General features: G+C 35.9%; 1 protein-coding gene across 1 annotated transcript; it reads right to left on the reverse strand.

Annotated features, from left to right (window-relative positions):
• Nucleotides 1-7,354: 7,354 nt before the first annotated feature.
• On the reverse strand, nt 7,355-15,305 carry LOC134270078 (uncharacterized). Its single transcript, XM_062752255.1, has 2 exons — nt 14,670-15,305; nt 7,355-7,939 (listed from the first exon to the last, which is right to left on the reverse strand). The coding sequence occupies exons 1-2, from the start codon at nt 15,303-15,305 to the stop codon at nt 7,355-7,357; spliced, it is 1,221 nt and encodes a 406-aa protein (XP_062608239.1).
• Between the last annotated feature and the right edge of the window lie 2,690 nt (nt 15,306-17,995).

Raw genomic sequence — 17,995 nt, forward strand, 5'->3', positions numbered from 1 at the left:
TTGTTTTACGTCCCATAAGAGAATTTTTAACTCATGTAAGAGACGTCAACGTATACCGGCGACACTAAACCGGAAACGAATTTTTTCTGGCCAAACCCAGATCTATTTGTTTAGGTGGGTACCCCCAAATCACGTTGCCATCCTGGGTTTTTTTTTCAGTTGAGAGGGGGAATTTTTTCCGGATTTTTTTTTACGAGAAAAACTTCAGATTCCTGTGCTATATCACAACTGCTAACGTTCACCGGAAGTCACAGCACATGTGCATCCTCCATTAACTCTCATCAAGGAACGTCTAAGTCCTGTGACGTTCTCTCGTCACCACATGCTACATGTAGTTGCTTTCACCGTAGTCCCGGGTCTATCGCCTCCTACTGCGGTTATCCTATCAACATCGGTTCCTGTTCAGCATTGATGATTGGACATGACACGACTGGCCCTCCGTCCAACGCTCCTTGCTGACCTCAGACGCTTATAACAGTCGTCAACTGACCTTAAGCCCCTCTACTATACACATTGTATTCTCCAAGCACCTTATAAGGTGCTAGAATTCCATGCACAAGCTGAAATAGTCCGCTTAATGAGTTATGTGGCTACCCGTAAAATTCAGTTCTATATCTGACCGAACGTTCGCCACTTTTATAAAGCATTCAGGGGGAAACGGCACACCTCCGACTGGTCACGCTACCGGACACCAAAGTAGATCTGACCACTGACAAAACCGGTCTCTTTTTAGCTCAAGTGAACTTTTCTGATCAGAATTTTTCTGGTGTCTGTAGTCGTCATCGTTGTAAACTTTAAACATTTTAATCTTCTTCACAAAAAACCACTGGGCCAATTTCAACCAAATTTGCCATGAAAGTATCCTTGGGTGAAGGGAATTTAAGTTTGTTCAAGTTGAGGGCCACGCCCTCTTCCAAAGGGAGATAATGAATAAGCGAAAAATAAATGGCGTCTTTTAAACATCTCAAGAACCACTGGGCCAGGAAAGATAAAACTCATGTGGAAGCATCCTCAGGGAGTGCAGATTCTAATTTGTTCAAATCATGACCCCCCGGTGGTAGGGCGGGTCCACTGACTGATCAAAGTTTTACATGAAAGTTTATTTGAAAAAATCTTTAAAAATCTTCTTCTCAAAAACAGCAAAGCCATGATTGGTAATATTTTATATGGGAGCATCCTCAGGTGGTGTGGGTTCACGATTGTTGAAAACATAACCCTCAGGGGTAGGGCGGGGCCACAATGGACGATCAAAGTTTAACATAGGAATATATAGGTTAAATCTTTAAAAATCTTCTCGAAAACGGCAAAGACAATAGGAATTTATAAGGGAATTTTTTTTTAAATCTTCATCTTTGAAGCAGCAGAGCAAAGATTGGTCAAATTTATGTGAAAGCAGTAGAAGTAACATCGTGAAAAATTGCTTATGGCTAACAGCTTAGTTGTTATTCAGGCAGACTAAGGGTACCTCAAAATCACATCTTAGCTAATTAGCTGACATTAAGTCAAGTGTTTCTGTTGTAGTTTGTTCAAATGAAGCATGGTTTTCATAGAATACTATAAAAGGAAATCAGATCTAGTCTCAAGTCCATTGTGACAAATGAAAGAGAAATGAATTCTAAACCTTAAAACCTTAAATATTTTCCCTTCATCATGTATGTGATGGTAATTTCAAACCTCATCAAATTTCTAGGTATCAGGACTAGTAAATCCTATGACTTGATCACTCCTTCTGTCATACACGAGATCTGCTTTAATCTTCATTTCATCATGAAGAAGGGCAACATATCTTTTCTCTGGTGGCAAGTTATTTGCTATTTTTTTCAACTCCTTCAAATAAAATCTTGACATTTATTGTGCATTTTTCAGCAAAATACTAAAAATGTTAATCATCTTTGAAAACTGAAATTATACCTTAAAAACCCAGAGGTTATATGAAACATGAATTTGGTGGGATACAGTGATTTTGTAATCCCTCAGGGTAGAGTTGTTAGGGAGGCGAAGAATTCCCGACTCTCGTAATGCTTCATATGCACGGGAACTTTGAAATTGGAGGTAAATGGCAAACCGAATCATCATCGGATGCCACCTCATTCCTTTTGAATACAATCATGGTAATAAAGAAGTGTATAATAAGAAAAATGACAATCATTATATCTTTCCAGCAGAGAACAATAAAACAAAAAAGCTTCATCTTTATGGTATCAATATTAATTTTTCACCCTTTAGTCCAGTATGGGTTGTCGAGACATCACCTATGTAAAAGTTCAAAATCCCTGTAGTTATTTGTTACTGAATATATCTGTATAAAAATCTAATTAATTACCAGTATCGAGGATATAATGCCTTTATCGGGGATATAATTCCTTTTTAATAAATCAGCAGCAGCAGTAAAAATTTACTTTGATGTCTACAAACTACTTGGTAAATCAACCTCTTCAAGTATCATACTGATTTACATTACTTATACTTAGGGCTTGTTGAAAATGCTTTCTTTTGCTCTCACCAAAACAAATCCATCAGAATTGTCAGATGTCCTACTCTCTATTGCTTGAAAAAGGTCCTGGCTAACTTTATCCTCGACCATTGCCTGATCCCCACTCTGTAATGCTGCCAAAACACTTTGCACTTTTTTATTTTCTTGCCGTGCTATTTTCACCTCCTGTATAAATGTACTTCGAGGGAGAGAGACTAATGGAATCTTAGGATGGACCTTGTAAAGTTTTGTTGTTAAAATATGGTTTAGTATTACCAACAACTCTGCACAGCCTTCACACCTATTGGTTTGCTTTATTCCATCTTAACAGGTATGAGCTCTAATGATGGTATTTGTGACAGGCTTACCATTTATTATAGCTGTTGGCTGTTGAATTAAACCTAAGAACACGAACATCTGCAAAGTCCCCCACACATGGACATTTGGACAAGGAACCAACATCTTAAAGTAAAACTTGTAAGGGTAACATTTTCTTTTGATTTGTCCAGTCCTGTGACACACATTTCTACATGAGTAAAAGTATGACAGCATATTGTAACTTGTTCATTAATTTTTGTCTTGTGCATGGATACACGTGCAATTTTATACGTAAACTGAAGCGTACTATAAATGTTCATATAATGAAAAATCAATATAAAAAGGAATACATAATTATAAAGAGCACTTATATAAATCTTCTTAAAAAACTTTTATTGATATGTTGCTAACGTTCAGATTGTAGAACTGTATATTGACACATGAAATATCAGCAGTGCGAATCTTGATCCAGCATCTTTAAAAGTGTAGGACGACCAGCAACCTTGAACTATGTTGATTTTTAAATCATCCAATAGAAAATAAATTTCACAACTGCAAACGAGAGAAAATATAGGGTTATGCAGTTTGACAATTGAATAAATATATAGAAAATGATTTAAAATAGTGGAGCGTTTATTTTTCGATGATTCAGCATCATTCCGATCTACAGAAAAGTTAAAAAATATCTATGCAGATATTGTGTATACCCCGGTAGGTACAGACCTTGAAAAAACACATTTAATGAGAGATCTGCATTGATGACCACTCTCTTTGCCCAAACACCAATACTGAGTTGTCTTATTTTAGGGTAACCAGGCTAAACACTTTACACTATCCCTCTGAACTTTTTCCAGGTTGTAATATGCAACTTTTCTTGGCAAAATTGGCGATTTTAAAACACCAATTGCCGGTGGAGAGCTGCAAAATTTCTATACTCGGCACTCATGACCATTGAGTAATCAGGAAATTGTTTCGTACCAGCACCTATTTTGATACTGGACCTCGGATTGTACGGTCTCATACAAAGACCCGATCTCCACGTCCCTTAGTGGGATTTGAACACGCAACTCCTTACCCCGAGACTCTAGAGTAGACGCTCCTGCCACTCTGCCACGCGGGCGACCTACATGCGTCGTAATGCATTCATTTTCATAAGCATTCCATAAAGGAATGTTAAAAAATTAAATGACAATTCCAATTACATGCATATATCAACTGTCTAAAATGTGTTTAAATTAATTGAATATTAATGCACACAGATCTATCCAAAACTTTTATTTCTTGTAACAATAAAATACTTTCAATTGATGCTCACTTTTAATTTTGTACACAGTCTTGTTTAATCTCTTTTTTCTGAAAGTCAAAGGACTTGGATATTTAGAATGCAACAGAAAATCTGTAAACATTATTCGCATGTTTTCCAGAGATGAAAGAGTAAATGTTAAAACATTTTGACAAATTTTGTCACAAGATTGATTTAAAATGGAAATGCATCGATCCAAATCGAGTTGAAAATGGTTCTATTTTCTTATTTGATCTTTCTTCAGAAAATCGTTGACCTTTTCTGGTTGTGTATGGTGTTCATATTTTCAAATAACTGTTTAGACAATATCTCAAGGTTATCGAAAATTTTCACGACCATTTCCGTTTTCAAACTGTTAGCAACATCTCTTTCATGACTTTAATGTTTCTACTGTATTCCCCAAAAATAAAATCGAGACCTTGATATGCATCGCGGGGCCACGGAAAAAAATGTGTTAAAAGTTATACAATCTTGTATTTCTGAGGGCATCAGAACTGATAAAAGTCTTTCATAAATTATCTATAAGACACATGACTCTGTAAACCAAGGCAACATAATCTGACAAATTAAATGCAAAGTTTGTCTTTTACCAACTGATAAAAGTCTTCAAAATTATGCTTGACCATGACTATGTAAACCTAAAAGAATAAACCAATTTCATACGAATATATACAGATAATACTAAATTTTAGTAAATCATCAAATGCAATATGGTGGTCTTTACTTCATTTGCAAACGCAAGAGATTACCTTTGGTTTGAAAAATTTCAATTTTTAAAAATCCAATTAAGTAAAGTTAAGGTGTTGAATAACCTTCGGTTTGACAAAATTTAAAATTTAAAAAAAATCTTATAGAGTGAAATCCAAAAACATTTCTGTAAAGAACTTTGAATTAACTATATTCATCTCTTCATAGTGTATGTCTGTCAGTGGGATAATCCATGAAAATTTTGTGGTTCTTCCATTATCCGTTGCCATAACAGAAAGTATAAACATGTTAAAGTTCTTTTGACGCAAAGGTGAAAACTTTCAAAAAATTAATACCAATCAACAGAGCCCTGCCCTAACATGCCAGGAAATTCACAGTTTTGGAAGGAGCACCCCGTCAACAAAAGTATGCATTTAGTTTGTTTGCTGAAAAACCCGGGAGCAGAGGAGATTTTAAAAGAAATAATGTATTTAACTTAGATATTCAACAGAGCCCATCATAGTAAGTATCGTGTAATAATAATGTAATTAAATGTTTTTGCTGGTCGACTTGAATTTCATCAAATTTCAAGCCAAGTTTTTATTTTGCTAGTTTTATATTTTCACTCACTAGATCTAAGAGTTTGTACTGAAGTGATCTAATTCTTCTACGATTTATTTTTCTAATTTTCTAACTCCTTATTCAGTGTAATAATTTCTATCAAATTTTCCTTCACGTCGTTCACTGTAAATGAATGACCTTTTTTGATCTTTTTAGGTCACCTGAGTAAACTCAGGTGACCTATTGCTATGTTTTCGTCCGTCGTCGTGCGTCGTTCGTTAACATTTGAACATTTTTAGCTTCTTCTCTGAAACCACTGAATCAATTTCAACCAAATTTGGCATATAGCATCTTTGGGTGAAGGGGAACAAAAATTATGAATTACATGGTCCCTGCCCCCCTAGGGGATGGGGCAAAAACCACTAAAATTAGTTCAATTTTTAAAAATCTTCTTCTTTATTCCTGGACATCAAGCAGTCAAACTGTTGGTCTCAGGGTCAGGGGTTCTAGTGCTAGGGTGGGGCTAAACAGGTTATGTATTGAAAATGCATTATTTTTTTTGAAGTTCTTCTTTTCTGTTTATGGGCATTAAATAAACTAACCAAGTGCATAGGTAAGTTAAAAATGATCGCCTTTTCCAAAATTGTGAATTTCATGGCCCCAGGGTCAGAGGTTCTAGTGCCAGGGCGGGGCTATATAGATTATATAGTGAAAATGCTAAAATTCTTTGAAATTCTTCTTCTTTGCTCCTGAGTATTAAATAATACCAATGCCAATGATCTTAGTATATATTCATGACCCAAAAAAACCCTGCTTCTTCCAAAAATGGTTAATTTCCTGGCCCCTGGGACAAGGGGTTCTAGTCTTTAGGGGGGGGGGTAAAAAAAATGAATTATTTCTGAAACCAAGTATTAAATAAACATAGCTTTGTTGAATAAGGCTGCCTCTTCCAAAATTGTGAATTTCATGGCCCCAGGGTCAGGGGTTCTACTCCTAGGGCGGGGCTATATAGGTTATATAGTAAAAATGAATTATTTCTTTGAAAATCACCTTCTTTGCTCCTGAGTATTAAATAAACTAACCAAGTACATAGTTCTGTTAAATAAGGCTACCTCTTCCAAAATTGTGAACTTCATGGCCCCTGGGTTGGGGGTTCTGGTGTTAGGGCGGGGCTTTATTGATTATATAGTGAAAATGCATGAATTCAAAGGAAAATGCATGAATTCTTTGAAAATCTTTTCCTTTGTTATTGAGTATAATGCCAATGATCTTAGTATATATTTATGACCAAAAAAAACCTGCTTCTTCCAAAAATGGTTAATTTCCTGGCCCCTGGGACAAAGGTACACTGTACTTTGGGGGGGGGGTAACATAGTCTGAAATTATTTAATGCTTTTAAATCTGCACTTTGGTATTAATCAACAGCATGATGAAATAAACTTTTTAAAAATTTCCAAAATTTTGAAAGATGTGGCCCCACGGTTAGTGGGGAGCTCAACTGTGGACCCGCCCTAACACAAGAAGCCTTGACCCAGGGGCCCTGAAATTCACTAAAAGTAGAAATGCATTTTCTCTTTGTTACTCTGATCTGCGTCTGGGTATTAAGTAACCAAAATAAGCATGCTGAGTGTATAATTATGATGAGCAATTGTGCCTCTTTCAAAATTGTGAATTTCATGGCCTCTAGTTTAAAACATGAATCAAATTCAATTGTTGGAAAATTTTCGCATGATACTCAGGTGCCCTATAAGGTCCATGGGCCTCTTGTTGTAATGGTATATGGACCCAGTCACTTATGTTCATCTTTGTGTCCCTTTTTCGTCTTTCGCTTCAGGTTTTGAAGGAGAACTTGGTCGTTGACCTGGAAATCATGCCGTACTATGTTGTGCCTCTATCGTAGTTTGTTTTCTGCTTCTTCTGGGCACGGGAGATGTTGTCCTTGGCTTCCTGAAAAATTCTTTTTTGAGAGTCAATTGATTGTTTAATTCGACTTTCAGTAATCTCATGAAAGCTTACGTCTGTACAGGGCTCAAGTTGGTTTTGAAGCCCATCCTCGGTGTTCGTAGCCCCTTTAGATAAATTGGAGAGTAGCCGGTGGAGGACTGCCTTGTCATGTTGATTGCTGAAACCACATGGTCAAGGTACTTCGGCCAGTCGTCTTCGTGGTCATGGACTACTTTCCAAAGACTCTGCTTCAGCGTCTGGTTGGTCCTCTCATCAAGGCCATTGGCTTGAGGATGATATGGCGTTGTAAAAATGTGGTTGATTCCATAGGAACTGGTGAGCTCTTGAAGTCTTTGGTTTTTGAATTTGGAGCCATTGTCAGTCATCAGTATGCGAGGGGCACCATGACGCAGAATGGTCTTGATAAGGAAGGCAGCTATGGTGTTGGCAGTTTTGTCTCGCACAGCTTCAGCCTTTGAAAAGTAATCTGTAATAGTAATAACATGTTTATAACCATCTACAGACTCTTTAAAGTTGACCACATCCATACCAATTTTGTTCCACACATCTGTTGCCACTGGTATGACTTGTAGAGGAGGGGCTGTTGATGGAGCAGCATTGGCAGATCTCTGACATCTATCACATTCTTTCACCTGTAATGTAAAATTAACCATTGTTACTCACTGTATTTTTTTGTTTGTTATATGCATGGAGTAGTCAATGTTATGTTCATATTTTACAAATATAATTTAATAGAGAGTTACTAGTATTCTAAATGAAGAGTATTTGGTGTCTTCCTATAGATTGATGACATAGTTATAAAGAGCAAAAGTGCCTCTTCTAAAATTGTGAATTTTAGGGCCATGTGGTCAGGGGAGCTGGTGTTAATACTGGGCTTTATTGATAATGAATTGAATAAGCAGATGAACTAGTAGTACCTATATAGTTATGATGGGACTATTAGGGGTGGGGTCTACTTATATACTGAAAATGAATTGAAATTTGCTCCTTGGTATTAATCTAACATTTTTGATAAGCAAAAGTGCCTTTTCAAAAAATGTACAATGAGTGGACCTAGGGTCAGGGGTTCATGTGTGGTAGGGGCACTTTTGATTACTACTGAATATTACTGATTAGATTGATGCAATTTTTGTGCCCCAGGCCCTACCCTGCCTATGGGTGTTAAGGAGGCTTGGGGATCAATAAATTACCAAAAAATTAACCACCAGATATAACTTAAATTTTTAGATGATATCTTTAGCTGTCAACTATCAATTGACAAAGAAAAATGTCATAATCAGTTTTAGAATTTTGATTATTTTGTATATCTTTATATGGAGCTCTTCTTCTAAAGGAGAAAGATCACACTGTGTACGTATAATATTTGAATATAAGATTTCATGGCCCACCTTAAGAATAGGTTTGCCGATTTCTTTTCTCTATTATCAAAAGACACATTGTTGAAGCAGTCTTGTACATCTTATTTGTGATGGTACACAGATCCAGCAATACAAAATAAATGATTAAATATCAGACCCTGAAAGAATTTAGCTGAACTTGTTATCCTTTTTCCTTCAAAAAGGTAATTAAGTGACTCCCTACCCCAGACTTTTCACCTCTCTTTTTGATCATATAGCTTAAATTGGTTAGAATGAAAAATAAATCTTGCAAATATAATGACCAATCAAAAAGTCCTTTTCCGAAGAATTGCAAATTGAATGCAAGATTCCAGGCCCACTTTAGCGATTTCCCAGATTGTTGAAGCAGTAGGTCGAGTTTAACGACGTTTTTTTTTTTTACTGTTTGCACGTGTGATGTTACCTTATGATTGCCCTGTCCCTAAGTTGGGACTTCGAAAGATTGACAGCAGAATGGATATGGTTGCAGGGATTTTATTTTACGGAGTTTCATACGAATATACAAGTTAATGTAAAAAAGAAAAAAGTTATGTAGGGCTGTCCAATGTAAGTTAACAATGGAATGACTGACCTCAAACTGCCCATAATGTCAATTATTAAACTCTCCTCGGCATTCACGCGCCTCAGACCGTGTAATATCTGATATAATGGACAATTTCGGCTTATGACCAATACGTAACTAGTAAATCTATCTCGGTACTTACAGTTGAAGCCAAAATTAAAAAAACCCGTATGATATCGTTCCCCTTTTCGCTTACAAAGACAAACTTGGTATTAACAGGTAAATCTAAGTTTGGTACAGATACAATGTGAGACTTTTTCTATTTTTGCAGTCGAATTGGGATTACTTTATTTGCCCTTTCTCTGTTCCTGACTTTGCCTATCCGCCCTCTCTTCTGTCGATTCAGCTGATGTGTCGTCTGCCTGATCCTTTTCAGTTTATCTCTTACATTGTTTCCTTGTAATTGTCTGTTTCTCTGATTTCTGCGGATTTCTTCTCAATCCTTCTGTGGAATAGTTGTGTCTGAAATATACGTAAATGGCTTTAATAAACTTTTATGTAAAGTTTTGATCTTTCTTTAACCTATAAAGACGTCTCCATATGAGTGAAACATTCTTGAGAGGGACTTTAAACAGTATACAATAACAATCTTTACCTAAATCTTATTCAACTGTATGAACTGGAATTTCTGGATTTAGAATGCCGATAATTCTGTTCTATTTCCCATTTGTCCGATGATTTGCTCTTTCCTGATGTGAATAAAAACTCGGTTCAGTACTTTATTTCCTATCTCTGTTCTTGACTTTGCTATCATACTTCTGTTTGCAACTGCTCACAGGCCCTGAGTGTCGAGCATAGGACAAAATTTGATGCTCTCCACCGGCAAGTGGTGGCGTCTGCATATGAGTGAAAAATACTTGAGAGGGACGTTAAACAACACAATCAATTAATCTGTTTTATCCATATTTGCTCTTGCAACATTGACAGAAAAATCTTTATTTGTTCGTTTGTTGTTTAAGTTCCTCTCAAGAATTTTTTCACTCTATGAAGAAGCCACCACTAGCCAAAGGATACTGTTCATTGAATCAGTCGTCACCGGTGTAGACGTACGTATGCTATACAGCATCATACAGCGACAAAAAAATAATTGTTTCTTCTAATGCAGAAAGTAAGATACCAAAGCAACTTGCAATAGTTACACGGTCAGTACAATATACAAACAAAACCAAAAAACACACCAATGAAAAGAAATCAGAGGTAATGCAAGATAACCAGCACAAACACGGGTTGTCATTCCATGCCAATACCCGTGACAATAAAGCAGTCAATTGTAACGAATGCGAAGAGTATATCCTGGTGCTGATGTCGTCCATAGTACACATGTAATATCAAATATGGCGTTTGCATGAAAGTCGTGTTCAGCTTTTGGTTTATCAACATAATCTTCCATGCAATTGCAAACGCTTCAGATTCTCAGGCAACTCATCTACTCCTAAGCAAGGCATCGATGGCCATTCAAATAATGGGGTGCATACATGTATCCTATGGTGTCATACTTAGTAGCGTCACATACCTGTACTAAGCTTCAATAGGGGCTTTCCAATCCTCTGATAGTCCTAAAGTGTACCTAACGTTTTTTTTTTTCAATTTCCCTATATTTTGTGGCGTATACGTACTTTAAGCAAGTCTGCCAAAAAAATCTTACGTTTTCCAGGCTTTTTTCATGATGAAGATAATCTTTTATCTACCTGGTATATGATTTAAATAAATAATCAGTAATCGATCCTGAAATAACGAGCACTATTCAAGCCCCAAAGTCCATTAAACGATTCAAATCAGGAGCAGAGCAACCACAGACCTGTTCGTCAGAGGTGGGATCAGGTGCCATGGAGGCTAGCCTGTACTTTTAAATTAAGGCACCATTTCATATCTTCTGGCATATAAATAAACATCAATATTTGGTTATTAACACCTTGTTCCTCTGGAAGTCTCCAAACACCTACATTAATTATATACATTTCTCGTCCATCCATCTAATCGTAACACAGACGAATTTCAATTTACACTTTATGGGACCATTGCATATTTATTCGACTAATTCCTGAGACTTATGCGTTACTTTGAAAAAGACATTTGGTATTTCTTAAACAGTTAAAGAGAAAGCGAATGTTAAATAGTCTAGATTCTTTCTTAAACTTATTCATTTGCTCTGGCTGAATTGAATCTACATGCCTGTCTTAAGAAAAGTTTCTTTTTTAGAAATAATTTCCATTGAATATATAAATAAATGTGAAAGAGTGAGTCCTCAAGGTGAAATCATAAAACAGCTTTAATTTTCTAAAGACATGTCTTTAGATACACCACACTTAATAATGTTTACCCTACAACCAATATAAGTAAATGAAATGGGGTTTTACTGTTATAACAACGATAACAACGTTACATAACATGTAGATAGATTTTTCTAAAAGAAAAATCATTATTCATATCGGAAAGAATAAAAGTAAATTTTAAATTATTCAAATATTCCTGTTTGTAAGACAGGTAACACGCACACTTCAAATTTATCAATTTAAAATGCACAGACCTGCATGCCATACAAACAACGAAAAACACTCTGGGGAGGAATGTGCGTGCAAGAAGGACATTTAACTTCCGGAATCCTGTACTTTCAGATTTCGTTTTCAATGATAAATCTTTCTGTACTGTATTTTAATTATTTATCTACATGTATCTATTGCAATCTGAAGTCAAAGGTAAAAGGGGAAAGAATTATTTTCAGACATAAGTTTTGAGACCAACCTTTCAATAAAATCAAACATTTTATTATAAAAGAAGTTTTCCATCACTTTCTTTTGTAAATATTACTGTGTTGGCTCGAGTTAAAAAAAAATTGGCATTATATATATATATATATATATATATATATATATATATATATGAGATAACGATCAATATTCCAGCTCAAACTTAAACAATGCAAATCGGGAACTGAACAATCACGGACCTCTGTAACATCAACGGTGGGATCAGTTGCCATGGAGGAGTGACCATCCCATGTCGACCGGTAACACCCGTTATGTGCTCCTTGTCATGATCAGGAAATAAAGGGAAAATTTTTCGACAGTTCAGTGTGTAAATTATGGCTTAATAAGTTGGAAAAACTTCAGTCAACATTTGACTTGATGATAGATTGTATTTGCTGACAAGGCCGTTGTTTTGACCAAAGAACTCTTATACGAGACTGATGATATTACCCCCCGGTATCGTTTCTTCAACTTGTTTGTCAATAACTTACCTCGTTTTAGAAATTGTTCATATGTCGAGCATGCTCTTGTATCAATCTCGTATGCAGATGATAAAGTTATATTGCTGCAAAGTTGAGAAGTTGAAATTTGAAAAGTTAGGTCATCACGTTTATCATTAATCTTTGTTTTTAGTTTATCACGTACGTCATTGTTAATCGATTATTTAGTGTTTTAATTTAAAAGCAGACAATTGCCCATGATGTTTTTAATATATATTTTTTAAAAAAATTGCATCCATATTCTATGAATAATATTTCGAGATACAACTGGATATATTCAACTTCAAAATTTGAAAGAAATTCATTCTATTGTTTCATGCGCATATGTTTTATAACAGACGTTTATAAACACTACAGATTCCTGTACATACCATACAGAAGCTTCTTTAAACAGTTGCCGATACATGTACGAGGGTTGTCCCGTAAAATCGTGGACAAAGCGTCTTTCTCGAAAAGTAATGGGCGCACTAAGCTGAAAAGAGGGTGTTGCAGTTCTTTTGTTATTTTCCCTAAATGTGTAGCAGATGAAAAGAAGAATATTTATGTTGCAGATGTTTCAAATGCATCAATATATAAAGCACAACGAGAAAAAATATTTGGAAGCTGCGTAGTGACTTCCAATTTGCCACAAAATGATGTGAAAATTAGTCTCACGGCAAAATATATAAGATTTTCCGTTTTTTGAATAGGGAATCCCCACTGTTCTGAAAAAGTGCCTACTTGAAACAAAATAATTTTGATATATACACAAAGAGGCAGGAATTTTCTTCAAAACTGCCATCTCCGATTTTTGTTTCAAAGAGGCACAATTTTGAAAAACGCAAAAATTGAATAGAAATTATTCTACAAACGAAATGCAAATTGTGTACATTAGATAACACTGAGAAACAATCGTGTCGGAATTGGTCTAGTGGATATGCTGGTTGGTTACCAAATCGTACGTTTACCAGAGCCAGGGTTCGAATCCTGGAATGGATCATTTTTGCAAGAGAGAGATGTCAAGAATTTAATTGTTATGAGTAATAACTATATGCAGGATAAAATTATTTTCCTTAATACGCTGTGACTTAAAACTAATACTTTATTTAGTTTTGTCTTGGAAAATAAATTTACTGTATTGTTTAATAATTTATTATACACCACGCAACAAGTTGCGGGAGGTATAATGTTTTTGACCCGTCCGTCAGAGTGTCAGTCAGTCAGTCAGTCCTTTTTTTTTGTCAGCGCAACTCCTCATAAACCGCTGCACAGAATTTCGTCAAACTTTGCAGGTATTTAGGACACAATGTATAGATGTGCATATTACCAGGAAATTCCGATTCCATTATTTTTCCCGGGAATTTCTGCACTTTTTTACTTAGGCATTTGGCCATACCTTGAATATAGAGATGAACATTTTGTCAGCGCAACTCCTCATAAACCGCTGCACAGAATTTCGTCAAACTTTGCAGATATTTAGGACACAATGTGTAGATGTGCATATTACCTGGAAATTCCGATTCCTTTATTTTTCTTAGAATTTCCACGCTTTTCAACTTAGATTTTTGGCCATACCTTGAATATAGAGATGAACATTTTGTCAGCGCAATTCCTCATAAACCGCTGCACAGAATTTCGTCAAACTTTGCAGGTACAGACACGTGCCATAAGTATTCGATCAACATGGCGGTTTGTTTACGATTGAAAACGAAAGTGTCAAATTTCAAACATCTGCTGTAATGAAATAAAGTAATAAAACATATAAATATTGTTAATACTTCGTAAGATGTCCCTTGAGCCTGATTACATTCAAAATTCTGTTTGGTATGGACTTGTATAGGTTCTGAACATAGTTAGGTCGGATGCTTGTCCAAATGCCCCGAATTTCCTCCACGAGATCGTCTTTAGATTTAATGAAAGAAATGCGTGTCTGGAGCTTTCTTTTTATCAATAGCCAAAGGTTTCCAATAATGTTGATATCTGGCGACTGGGCAGGCCAACTTAAGCAGTTTATTCCATTCTGGGCAATGTATTCTTGAGTAGACCTTGCTCGGTGAACGGGGGCATTGTCGTCCTGCAAAAAAATATCCACCCCTAGGAAAATGTCGAGCAATCACTGGCCACAGGTTCTCTTCCAGAATGTCCTGATATTTTTGTGCATTTATGATACCATTTACCGGTGTAATTGTCCCAACACCATTCCAAGAGATACACCCCCATATCATTACTTCATACCTGGGTTGCGATGTCCGGGGTTGCACAAGATCGGGTCGCCAACCTTCGTTTCTCTTGCGCCAAATATGAACCCGCTGGTCGTGACCAATCATTATCTTGCTCTCGTCTGAGAATATCACTTTATTCCAGTTATTCTGAACTGTCCACCGCCTTTTCTCTCGGCACCATGCCAGTCTCTTTCGTCGGTTAACCTCCTTCACAACAAGTTTCTTTTTACTTACACACCTTCTATATTCATGATTATGCAAATGACGCTGAATAGTCCGCTTACTTACAGTTTCATTTTCAGTCCTGCCTTCATTAAATTTTGATGTAATATCACTTAAAGACTCCCGACGATGCGTTTTCACAAGCCTTTCTAAACCACGGTAATCCCTTTCTTTCATTTTCGCCGGCCGCCCACTTCTTGGTTTGTTTTCCACTGACCCTGTGGCAAAAAACTTTCTTGCGATATCGATAACTGTTGACTTTGGAATTTTCAACATCTCACTGACCTTGTGACGGGAAAGACCACTCTGTATCAAATCTATAATGATATTTTTCGCCTCCGTCCCAAGCTCCTGCCCTTTTCGACCCATATTTTCAAATTCGTAATTCTGACAACTTTCGCTAACTACAGACGACAACAAATGATCATGTGATACGTCATGTGACTAAAAATCTAAATTTATTAACACTTCGTCATCGATGACGTGTAGATACAAAAACAAGAGACTCAAAGTATGTACTTTCGTTTTCAAGCGTAAACAAGTCGCCATGTTCACCGAATACTTATGGCACGTGTCTGTGTTTAGGACACAATGTGTAGATGTTCATATTACCAGGAAATTCCGATTCCTTTATTTTTCTGGGAATTTCGGCACTTTTCAAATTAGATTTTTGGGGATATCTTGAATATAGTGATGAACAGTTTGTCAGCGCAACTCCTCATAAACCGCTGCACAGAATTTCATCAAACTTTGCATATATTTAGGACACAATTTGTAGATGTGCATATTACCGGGAAATTCCGATTCTTTCATTTTTTTCCCGGGATTTTCAGCACTTTGAGTTTTGGGGGAGCGTGGGGTATGTGAGCTTGCTCACTTTTTCTTTCATTTTTTACATACTGTAGTTATTGCAGTTTTGAATAATTCTGGTCTCTTAGTTACATGTAGTAGCCAAGATTTGATTTGAAACAAATGAAATGTCTTGGATGTAGCACCAACAGTGTGATTATGGGACGCAGTTTTATTTCACGAAAAATATTTTCGCACGATGCCTACAGTATATCTTTCAAACTACTGCTTTAGCCATTGTGATTTTTGTTGTCTCAACCTTTTTCGTGCAAAATGACGAAAGCGTGTTGCTGTATCAAGCAGGAAATACCCGCCGTAAACATAGTCCTCTACGTAGCTGTATCTATATTTACACATAACGAGGGTATTTTAAAATGTCCTTCTCGATGTATAGGGAATAATCGCGAGTTTCTGCAACACCTTCTTTGAGTAAATGTTTATTTATCATATTTAAGTGCATGATAATTTTTTTGATAAATATAGGCAAAAATAAAGATTTTATTATGCTTGAATGTGCACGGGGTATTGTCCTTCGGCGCACGTTAAAAAAACCAAGGTTTCATTAAAGAATACACAAGTTTGAATTCAAAATAAAAGTTTTAAAATTAAAATTATCCTAATTCAATTCCACAAGCAATTTTGTAGTCTTTGTAAAAATTTTAAGGCATTTGGTTAATTTTTAGCAGTTTCTCGAGCATTCGAAATGGGATAGTGGCAAACACAACACACGAAAAATGGCGACGCTTTATGACGTTACGGCGCACCGGAGAGCAGTTCCGTTTTAATTCGATGTTGTAATGACAACTTTAGAGACTTGAAATGACCATAGAAGAAAAAAGATTATAAAAATATCACCATATCTTAAGTATACAAATGAAATAGGAGTTTTCTTAGCGAATTCTTTTTGATTGAGTCCCTGGGGAGTACAAAACATACGGACAAACTCCTAATGTAATAGCAAAAGACGCTGTCACAGTAGACCGCCGATATGAGATTTTCTATTAATTGAATGATGGTGAAAATATTGTCCGTAACTTACTGGTAAATCTTCAGAAGATCGCATGAGGATGCCAATTAGTTCTTCGACTGTTTATGGAGACAAAAGAATGTGTATCAATGAAATTCCTAAATTTAATTCGGACTCATCCAACTTCATTTTTAGCGAAGATAAAACGTGACGCTGTTTTGGACACTTTGACGTTATGATCCAGGCGCCGTAAGGTGATACAATACATGGCATAAAATCACATAATTTGTTTATTTATGCATATATTTATCTGAAATTTGCTGTGTATATTACTAAAATATGTACTAAATAATAGTGAAAATTTCAGAACGCAGTGATGTTTATTTTTTTACACTAGACAACTTGTCCACGATTGCACGGGACAACCCTCGTACACTCAACTAGATAATAAATTTTCCTTACTTTCAAACAAATTTAAGGACAGATGGTACAAGCATTCTTTTCTTTGGAAGAGACTTGATATTATCTTACATGCTTTGTTACAACGCACTTTGAAAAAATGTGTATGGCGTGGTCAATATTCTTGCAGATCTTAGGTATGTTGAATAATTGAACCTGATTGATAACTCTTTGCTGATGAGGTCACTTAAGGATGTGAAAGTGAGCGATTTTGATTCTTCCATACTTTGAAAATTCTTTCTCTCTTAAATGTTTTACTGTACTTAATTTTTGCAGTATGCATGCATTTTATATGCAAACTAAAAATTTATTGAAAGTTTTCAACGTCATACCAGTTATGCTAACACATTATATTTGGGTGTACGCATCGGTACCTGGAAGGGGATCTTAGCAACACGAATGTTTTGCATAGATATATAAGCATTGGAAATTGGGACTTACATTTGATGGGGTGGGGTCCACTTTCAATTTTCTACCGACGGCTATGTACAATGTATAAGAAGAAAAAGTTGGACTGAGAGACCTTCTACTTGTCTTCTCCTTGTTCCCAGTGAGGTTAAATGAGTACATGTAGATTAAACGTTTTTGGAAAGAGAAAAATATCAGAAATACAGTCAATCTACACAGAGAGATCAGAAACTCTTGACTTGGGAAGATGGTAAAATCTAAGTATAGAGTTTTTGTTTTCTACATATTTTTTTGTCAAAGTGCGTTAAAAGTCCTCTTGCCAAAAATATTTATGTACATTCTTAACGCACTTTGAAATATTTTCTCAAAGTGCGTT

The sequence above is a fragment of the Saccostrea cucullata genome, unplaced genomic scaffold (assembly GCF_032062105.1).
Source record: "Saccostrea cucullata isolate Sc308-1 unplaced genomic scaffold, CSIRO_AGI_Scuc_v1 ctg1532, whole genome shotgun sequence".
NCBI classification, from domain to species: Eukaryota; Metazoa; Mollusca; class Bivalvia; order Ostreida; family Ostreidae; genus Saccostrea; species Saccostrea cuccullata.